This window comes from Fragaria vesca, linkage group LG1 (assembly GCF_000184155.1).
Source record: "Fragaria vesca subsp. vesca linkage group LG1, FraVesHawaii_1.0, whole genome shotgun sequence".
NCBI classification, from domain to species: domain Eukaryota; kingdom Viridiplantae; phylum Streptophyta; class Magnoliopsida; order Rosales; family Rosaceae; genus Fragaria; species Fragaria vesca.
Genome location: NC_020491.1, coordinates 19,852,230 through 19,862,129, shown reverse-complemented (window position 1 = coordinate 19,862,129; position 9,900 = coordinate 19,852,230). Strand labels below are relative to the sequence as shown.

The following is a 9,900-nucleotide window of genomic DNA, read 5'->3' as shown; positions in this document are numbered from 1 at the left end:
GGCCTTTCCAATGAGGGATCCCTTTTTTTGTTCATTTCTAGGGATAAGGTATTTGACGAACTTCCTGATCACAAAATCACATCTCCACCGTTCAATTTGTAGGACTATATGAGTAAATCACTTCCACAAGTTTTCAGAAGATTTGGTGATTGTTAAGTAGTCCAAAACTTTGATTTATTTTTAATAAAGTTGAACAGTTTAAGTTTGTCAGAAAAAACCCGAAAAAGAAGAAGAGGCGCCAGATTCAGTACTAGCAGTAACAGGACTAACAGCCACTGGAAACTTAGCACCAATCATTGAAGAAATTAGTGAAGGAGAAGCAGCACCGGGTAGGTTCACTTGTCAAAATATTGCTACAGCTACTAACAATTACTCCAATGACAATAAGTTGGGTGAAGGAGCCTCCGGTACTGTATACAAGGGTGACTTTACTGATATAAATATAACAGTTGCAGTGAAGAAAATTTCAAGCAGGTCTGATAAGGGAAGAAAGGAGTACATAACAGAAGTGAATCTTATTAGTAGCTTGAGACACCCAAATCTGGTGCAACTCAAAGGATGGTGCCATGACGAAGGTCAGACTATGTTCCTTCTTGTTTACGAGTACATGCCAAATGGTAGCCTCGATTCTCACCTCTTTGGGACGAGGCCTCCTCTAACCTGGAGTGTGAGATACAAGATATGTAAGGGGTTGGCCACAACATTGCTTTATCTCCATGATGCATATCTTCATGAAGGGTGGAAGCAATGTGTGGTGCATCGAGATATTAAGTCCAGCAATATCCTATTGGATTCTAGCTTCAATGCCAAGTTAGGCGACTTTGGTTTAGCTTGGATTATGTACCATGAGCAAGATCCCAAGACAACTCAGTTGGCTGGAACATTTGGCTACATGGATCCAGAATACATAATCTCAGGCAAGGCTAGTAGAGAGTCTGATGTTTATAGCTTTGGGGTGGTGGCCTTAGAAATTGCTACTGGAAAAAAGTCAGTGTATCATATGGGAGAAAATTCCAGAAAGGGACTGATACAGTGGGTTTGGGATCTTTATGGACAAGGAAATCATTTCTCTGCAGTGGATCAGAGGCTGCACTGGAACTACGATGAGAAACAAGTCAAGTGCTTGATATTTGTAGGACTGTGGTGTGCTCATCCTGATAAAAATCAAAGGCCCTCAATTAGGCAAGCAATTGAATATCTCAACTTCGATGCAGAACTGCCTAGACCTCCAATGAGGATGCCTTCTGCAGTGTATCAGGTATCTGTACCACTGCCCTCAATCATCTCTGGTGCATCGTCAAGTACCACAAACCTTCAAGTGGGTCGTTGAGTAACTATCTATGCAATCTTTTGGTCAGTCTGTAAACTTTGTATATATGCAAGAAGAAAGAGTAATGCTAGGTGAAGGTGAACCACCTAGAGCCCACCTTAGGTGGCAGTTGATGTGGCAGCACCACGTCATCAAATCATATTTTTATTTTGTTATTTTTTTATATTTCTTAATTACAAAATTCATTATTTTTCTTTTTAACTTTCTTGAATTGATCTTAATTAATGATCATATAAAATAAGAGGAAATCCAAAAAATGAAGGAAAATGTATGAAGCCACAACTACTGCACTTTGCAAATATCGATCTTTGATAGCTGCAACTGGGGTTACTCTAATCAACATTCACCTGATATTATTGGAGAACTCTGATCAAGAGCATTTTAACATAAAGAATGATATAAACCCTAAAATCAAACACATGCCAGCTTGATTGGAGGAAGAACTCAACTGCTTTTCTTCCCCAGAATTTCTTTTCTTCTATCTCTCTTCTTCCCTGTCCTCTCAAGCCTCAATCGCTCAAGTAGCTCACCACCTCTTCAATTAAACATCTCACATATATACTCAACAAGAAGTAAGTAAGCATGGAATGGAGATTAAAGAATTTTTGAATAACCGCAGCAATTTGTATATAAATCAAAATCACTCCTCCCCTTAAACCCTAATTCCAAATTATATTTGTGGTGTCATACGCAAGAGTGAATAATGTATGGCAGAGCTTTCGTCAACGATGTTTGCTAGGAAAACAAAGTCAGATTGAGAAGGTGTTGATGAATTGAATACGAGGTGAGAAGGGATGAGGGAGAACAAACATCGTCCGATCAAGTCGTCGCGCACATAAGATCACGAAGAAAAAAATAGGATTTAAAAGTTTTGATAAATTCAAGAAAGTTAAAAAGAAAAACAAGGAATTTTGTAATTAAGAAATATAAAAAATAACAAAATAAAAAATATGATTTGATGACGTGATACTGCCACATCAGCTGTCACGTAAGGTGGGTTCTAGGTGATTCACTAAAAGGTGGTTCACCTAGCATTACTCAAGATGAAAACGCTGTGTTTTTTATGAGTGTATAAGATTTGTTTATATGTGTGTATCAAACACGTTGCAATGAAGTCTTATTAAACCATTTGATATCTCTTTACTAGTGTAATGAAATTATTTAGTGAAGATTTCGCCTTGAAGCTAATATGGATATGAATTAGTATTTCCCCATTCTTGAGGCTTTCATCAAACACCTTACATGCATTGATATGGCACCCGGAACCCACACAAAAGCCATCCAAAACCGAGAAACATTCCGCCAACAAACTGAAGCTTGTACTATCTACCAACTACGTCGCTAACTAGTGCTGTTATACATTTACGCCTAAAATCAATCGATAAGAATTGGAAAAATCTTAGCAAAATTTCCACTTTTCAATAAAAATGGAACACGTACGTATTCAAAACATCTATGAAGCAGATACCAAACAAAGGTACTGCAACAAAATCAAGCACTTAGGAAAAACATAGTGACAGAGCAAGAATTCCATGCACGTTCCTGTGAGAAAAGAACAGAGACGACTTCCTTGCAGCATCTAAACCTGTAATATATGAACGCACATACAGGTCAACAACAAATTTAGATTTGTTCAACATTTTCTTGCTTAACTTTTCTTGTTTCTTGCATAATATTCTCATAGGCCAGCTATATATACATGAGAAAATGCAGACTACGTTAAACATTTTTGGCTTAAACTCCATGACACTTTTGATCAATGTTTCATATTCTGAGTTGAGTTTTGGATGGTTTTCACAATGCAGTTGAACTATAGCCACATATTTAGTTTGTATGGTATGCAAATTTGTATACTAGAATTTTCCATACAACTCATCTTTCATCGTCTATTATATATCGACAGTTCGACACTCTATTTTCAAGGGAGTGTCACCTCAGATAAGTCTCCCGGAAGTTGCTCTATAAATTCTCCCTCTCTGTTCCTTTTGTTTCAAGTAGGTCTCAAAAAACTAGTATAAATGAGGCAGTGTGTTTCAATACCTTTATCATAGTCAAATTACTAATTCACCTAGTGTGCCTCATCAGATGCCACATAAAGGTTTCATTCTATGTCTCTTCTCCAAGCCATGCTTTCATTGTCACCGCTATAATGAACCTGCTACCATATCTACGTATCAATATCCTCCTCTTCCTTCTGTCTCTTCCTTACGCTAGTCCAGTTTCTTTCCAAATACTGCAATTTAGTGCCAATGCAACCGGCATAAGCTACGAGGGCGATGCAGAACCTGTGGATGGAGTAGTTGAGCTAACGAACAAAGTTCAGTATGTAGGCCGTGTTGGAAGGGCTACATATGCCGAGAGAGTCCCACTCTGGGACTCTCATCATAGAAAGTTCAGCGACTTCAACACTAAGTTCTCATTCCTCATCGACAAGAAAGGCCAGGGTACTTATGGCAGTGGATTTGCATTTTATCTGGCTCCTTGGGGGTACCAAATCCCTCCAAATTCAGGTGGTGGATTTATAGGCCTATTCAATAATACGTCCCGTGACATTCCTGGAAACCAGGTTGTTCTAGTTGAGTTTGACTACTATGTAGACGAATGGGATCCTTCATATCAGCATGTTGGGATCAACATCAACTCAATTGATTCAGTTGCCGAAACCCGGTGGAACCCAAACTTGCATAATGGAGAAATTACTGAGGTATGGATCAAGTATAATGCTACAACAACAAACCTAAGTGTCCATTAGAGCTACAAAAATCACCATGCTAATAGTACGAGGGAGATCACTAGTCTTTCTTACATAATTGATCTGACGAACATCCTCCCCGAGTGGATATCGGTTGGATTTTCAGCTAGTACTAGTCAATATGGTGAGCGCCATAAAATTCTGTCATGGCAGTTCTATTCTAGTTTGGATGGAGTACTTCCTCCAAACAAGATATTCGCTGAAGTAATACGAATACTAGTAGGTTCAGTGATTATACTGATACTTGCAGTGTTCATATGGCAAACTGTAGTCTTGTGGTGGGATTGGTTGAGGAGGATAATTAGAGAGCGAAGAGAGACAATATCAAGTCTGGTACAAGAGACATCAGATATATCATCAACCCTTGAAGACGATGAAAGTGATGCTGGATCCTTAAGGTTCTGTGATCCAGATATTACACACAGTTTCTCAAATGACGAGAGAAATGCAGTTGATGTGGATATTGCAACGAAGACTACTGAGACGAACTGCAGCTTGAGACACATAACTCTGGTCTAACTCAAAGGAAGGTGCCATGATGGAGGTCAGACCATACAATGCCAATAATGTCATCAGAAGACCGGTTGTATTTCTATTGTCTCCTTTTATTTTTTTAGTTTCAAGCCCACAAAAGGAAATTGTGTATTCATTAAACGAGAATCGAATCACTGGAGGGGCCGCAACCCTCTCCTGCCCCTTAAAGGATCCGTCTCTAGTTACATACCATTTTGTTTGTCATCCAAGCCCAAATTTGTATGATGTTGTTTTGAGGGACACTCTTCCTCTGCGTAGTGTGTTTTCATATTAACATCAGTTATTCAGGCATCAACTCTTCAATTTTGCACTCCTTATTATTTTATGGTCATTGGCGACGACAACGTTAGTAGGTGATGAATGTGGTAGATTAGTTGCTATTGTTTCATTATTGTATTCATATGTAGGGCCATTGACAAAAACAGCGGTACACTAGGGGGTACACTAGGGCACTAAGTTGCACAGACACACGGACACAGATACCGTGACACGACACGACAAAACTTAAAAATTGAGTTTTCGACACGGCACGGACACTAAAAATATAATTATATATTTATGTATATTTAATAAATAAAAAAGATACTAAAATATAAAATAAGTTTATTACATTAACAAATAATGTTCTAAATTCAATCCATTGCATAACCATAAGAAATAACATTAAAGAGAGTCAAATGCAAATGATAAAAGTGCATAACTAACAACATTAAAAGTAGCAGACCTCTAGCACCTAAAACATAACATTAAAGAAAAACAAAATGAGCAGTAGGTTGCTTTCAAACTGGACAGTAGTTTGCTTTCATAAACTGGGCAATAGGTTGCTTTCGAACTGGGCAGTAGGTTGCTTTCATAAACTAGGCAGTAGCTTGCTTTCAAAACTGGGCAATAGAAACTAAGCAACCAGCAACCTCTAGCACCTAATAGACAAGAAGATGAACTAATGGGTGGAGAGAGAAGAGATCGAATGGGCAACGTCTTCATCTTTTTCTTCGTCTGTGTCGTTTCCTCTCTTTGTTTGTATGCGACTGCGCGACATCTACTGCCAATTTAGGTTTTCGTTCTATTTGTCTTTTTAAAACAAAAAAACAAAAATTGACAAAAGCTCACGTGGCGTGTCGTAAGATGACGTGGTGAGTCAGAAACATGTTTGAAAATCAACATTTTCTGACACGCCACACATGTCAAGCGCGTGTCGCCGTGTTGGGAGTGTCTGTCCGTGCAACATAGCTAGGGCATGAAGAGGCATGATTAATATAGTAATGTTACAGGCATATTAGTACATTTTAATTGGCTAAAGTAAATAATTAAGAAGAAAATTGTATAATAATTTGATGATGATTTTCACACAAGAAATTTTATATGCCCTATTTTTGATTAAATTTTTAAGAATTCACTCGCATCCAAACACACCACAAAAGTTGCAATCCATGATAGTTCAGGTACCATTTGAGGATTTTTCCCGATTTTGTCTGGTCAAACAGTACGTAGTAGAAAGAAGTTTCAAGGGTTTGATGTGTCTGGCCAACAAGAACTTCTTGGCCGGCCGGCTGGATTGAGATATTATGTTATAAAATACAATGGTTTCTTTGGAAACATATATAAATTCAGGACAGGTAGTGATGGCCGTTGTTACTGAGGTATGAAATCATCTTTTGTTAATTCTACTTTGTCCTTGGTTTTAACTTTAACATTATATTCACACCTATTCGATCTTGAAGCATTTGATAATAGTCTGTAGTTTTGTTCTTTTCGCCTTTTACAAATTATGGTCCTTGAGTTGGAGTTCATCATGAGATGTAAAGATCAAATGGGAGAAATGATAGAGGAAGGGTACATGTTTGTTTTTACTGATCAATTGGAAGAGAATGTAAACGACTTCAATTATATATATCCTAGTTTCCATCAATTTCCGTCCTTTCTACCACTATTCTCCCTTGTAAATATCTCTCTATTCTTGTTATATACTCTATCTATGTCCTTAACTCTCTCCACCTCCTTAACAAATCAATGTATAGATTGTTGCCTACATCACAGTCATCGTTTGGTAAGTTAGCTAGCAGTTGGTCACAGTTTATCTTCATCCCTCTCTTTCTGGGTATAGTCGATATATCTATAAAACGATGTTCATCATCAAAGTACTTACAAGCATCCAAGCCCTGACTTCGCTGCATTTTTGTTAAATTCTTGGTCTCTTTTTCTTCTCTACCCATGTTCCATGGCCACCTTTCTTCCGCTCTATCTATCTATATCCTCTTCATTTTCTTAATTTTCAAGCATCTTTACCGAAAGGTTAAGAAATTCCTTGGCGAAATTGTATATTCAGAGAAGATTGATTGGTACCACTTTCTGATGGCATCAAGCACCCAAACAGCCTCTACGTCCATTCCTATAGCTTCTTCATGGGAACATGATGTGTTTTTGAGTTTTAGGGGGAAAGAAACCCGCAAAGGTTTTACAGGCCATCTACATAGAGCATTGAAGGGGAAAAAATCAATCAAAGTTTTCAAGGATGACCTTCAGCTTAAGAGAGGCACAACTATCCCTTTAGAGCTCTTGACTGCAATTGAAGAATCAAGGTTCGCCCTTATTGTCTTCTCACCAGATTACGCCAGTTCGAAATGGTGCTTAGATGAGCTTGTAAAGATTTATGAATGCATGCAAGTAAGGGAGACAATCATCCCGATCTTTTATAATGTGGAACCATCCCACGTAAGACATCAGAGTGGAACTTTTGAAGAAGCCTTCAAGAAGCATGAAAATGGCAGTGAACACAACACAGAAACGGTGCAACGGTGGAGAACAGCTTTGACAAAAGTGGCTGACATGTCTGGGTGGAATTTGGCAGAATATGGGTATGAATGACTAAACATATTCAAAAATTGTACTTTATTTTTGACATACAAAAATTGTACTTGTATGTTTTAGCTATTGTCAATTTTATATCACCTGATGTAAGTACATATTTTTGTTTGGTAGGGAAGAGACCAAGTTTATCGACGACATTGTGGACGATCTGTATAACAAACTGGTATGCGCTGGCTGCAACAAGAGGGTTGTTGATGGCGGTCTTAAATGCTTGCGTGCTGTTTGGCATCAAGCATGTCTTCTCTGCAAAGGTTGCAAACGTCCATGTACCAATGGAGACTATGAGGAATATGGGGATCATTCTTACCATAAACGCTGCTATGAGCAACTATGTATGGTATGCATCGTTTGCAAGAAACCTATCAAAGATAATTCAGAAAGTCAAGGTGAGTATAAGGAACATCCATTCTGGCGACAAAGATATTGCCCCTCCCATGCAAAGGATGGTACTCCTAGGTGTTGTAGCTGTGAAAGATTGAAGCCAAGGGACACAACATATTATAAGCTCGATGACGGTCGGAAACTATGTACGGATTGTAAAGAATCCATTATCAATACTGCTAAAGGAGGCCGATCCATTTTCCTTGAAGTACGAAAATTTTATAAGAAATTAAACGTGATAGTAGAGAAGATTCCGGTGCGGTTGGTCAGCAGACAAGTGATAATCGATGTCATGAAGGAGGGAAATGAAGGTTCTGATCGTCAATTGCCGGTAATAAGAGCAGTCTGCTTGTTTGAAAGGAATACTACCAGTGCCATTATGGGGAGGCCGAGCCAGGTTTGGTGTGAAGTTAAAGAAATTTTAATCTGGTACGGCCTTCCTAGAATATTGACAGGGTCACTTCTAGCTCAACAGATGATCGGTGCGTGGTTAAAGGCTTAATGGCTGTCCGAATATGAGCCCTGAAGTTGAAAAAAGTATCGGCCGATATTTTGCCAATAGGTGGTTGGAGTACTCTTCCGGTTCATCTAACAAATGTTCTGAGTTTGAGAGGAAGCTTTGTCAATTTAGGAAACACAAAATTGAGTCAGGCCGTGAAGCATTATTACAGACAGCTATGAACGCGGTGCGCAGGCATGGTCTCGAGATGACACTTCAAACAATTCAAAGGACAGGAAATTTTCCATCTGTGACGCATTGAAGTATGGTTGAAGTATATAGACAAAATATATAGGGGTTTTGAAGGGATAAATGGTCATTACATGGTCATTTAGTTGCTTCTTCAATTAATGATAACCACATATTTTGTGAGACATGTTATACCATATGATATATTAGAATTTTCCAATATATAGTTCTTACTTCTTAATATGTTTGTGTATATCCATACCTTTTCCTTTGGTGCTCTTGTATTATTCGTACTTTCATGTACTAGTGACGGAACCTGGATATGAAATTGGATAAGACTAGTAGACATTTTTTTTGTCGACAATACATATAAAATTACGAACTAATTTGTCTATACAGGAAGATATCAAACAAACGTACATTCAAGCCTGAAAGAAACTTTAATATGAATTAGTATTTCGTCATTTTTAACATTTTATGATTTTTAGCTCATCAAAATTTCAGTGAATATTTATGTTAATGTAATCCATCACAGTTTCCCGTTTCCCTTACTTTGCATTTAGCTTCAATAATTTCTTACAATAACAGAATCTTTGTCCAACTCTATGTTAACAGTTTTAGAGGCTTCATTCTATCACAATATAATTCATACTAATCAGGTTATTAGTTCAGTCACTTCAGTGAACCTTCTAGCTATTCAAGTGATGTACAAGTCAAATTAATTAGCTCTCAGAATTGAAGTACAATTCTTGTTAAATGGTTCTTTATTAATCTGAGTTGAATTCTTCATGTTATTAGATAGTGTTTGAGTCCATTTATTCTTACAGCTTGGAGATAAGTCACTTGTCATTGGGCTGATTGTTTGCTATCTTGTTTTCATAGATGCTGATAAGACGTATTTGCACACGCATCAATTAACCCTGTCAACAAATCAATCGTAGTATAAAGCAAGCAGGGATCGTTCTAAACCGGGGATCCAACTACATGGTAGATCCATCTAATCTAATGTAAGTATCGAAATAAGCATATAGGTTTAAAGGTTTTATGATTTCGGAAAAATATTAATAATAAATCCTAAATTACTTCTATACATATATACATGTGATCAACCAACATTCATGCAAACTCAACCAAACAACCATGCAAGAATAAAGAAGACGATTTCTAATCTCATTTAAGTCTACACCGTGAGCAAATATACAACCTAAATTTGATATGCACATAAGTTCCTACGTGGTTCCTATGACATAGACCAACTTAGAATTAGACTACGGGTTTCATTCAACATCGCGACACAACAAGCTCGGCTACATGCTCTACTTATTGGTCACACACATAAACTAATCA

General features: G+C 37.7%; 2 protein-coding genes and 1 pseudogene across 2 annotated transcripts; all 3 read left to right on the top strand.

Annotated features, from left to right (window-relative positions):
- Positions 1-1,330, top strand: part of LOC101308520 — a 10,641-nt pseudogene extending 9,311 nt beyond the window's left edge.
- Positions 1,331-3,479: 2,149 nt separating this feature from the next.
- On the top strand, positions 3,480-4,601 carry LOC101308230 (L-type lectin-domain containing receptor kinase IX.1-like). Its single transcript, XM_004289474.1, has 2 exons — positions 3,480-4,034; positions 4,083-4,601. Exons 1-2 carry the CDS (start codon positions 3,480-3,482, stop codon positions 4,599-4,601), a joined length of 1,074 nt encoding a protein of 357 aa, XP_004289522.1.
- A 2,367-nt stretch (positions 4,602-6,968) lies between these two features.
- Positions 6,969-8,767, top strand: LOC101307938 (protein DA1-related 1-like). The gene is made up of 2 exons (XM_004289473.1): positions 6,969-7,471; positions 7,596-8,767. Exons 1-2 carry the CDS (start codon positions 6,969-6,971, stop codon positions 8,365-8,367), a joined length of 1,275 nt encoding a protein of 424 aa, XP_004289521.1. The 3' UTR covers positions 8,368-8,767.
- Positions 8,768-9,900: the final 1,133 nt, after the last annotated feature.

What these genes read in the sequence shown, in the direction of transcription:
- LOC101308230 (XM_004289474.1), top strand. Translation starts at nt 3,480, where the DNA reads ATGAACCTGCTACCATATCTACGTATCAATATCCTCCTCTTCCTTCTG. An exon ending in ATAATGGAGAAATTACTGAG is followed by an intron (nt 4,035 to 4,082) that starts GTATGGATCAAG and finishes AGTGTCCATTAG; the next exon opens with AGCTACAAAAATCACCATGC.
- LOC101307938 (XM_004289473.1), top strand. Translation starts at nt 6,969, where the DNA reads ATGGCATCAAGCACCCAAACAGCCTCTACGTCCATTCCTATAGCTTCT. An exon ending in TGGAATTTGGCAGAATATGG is followed by an intron (nt 7,472 to 7,595) that starts GTATGAATGACT and finishes TTTGTTTGGTAG; the next exon opens with GGAAGAGACCAAGTTTATCG.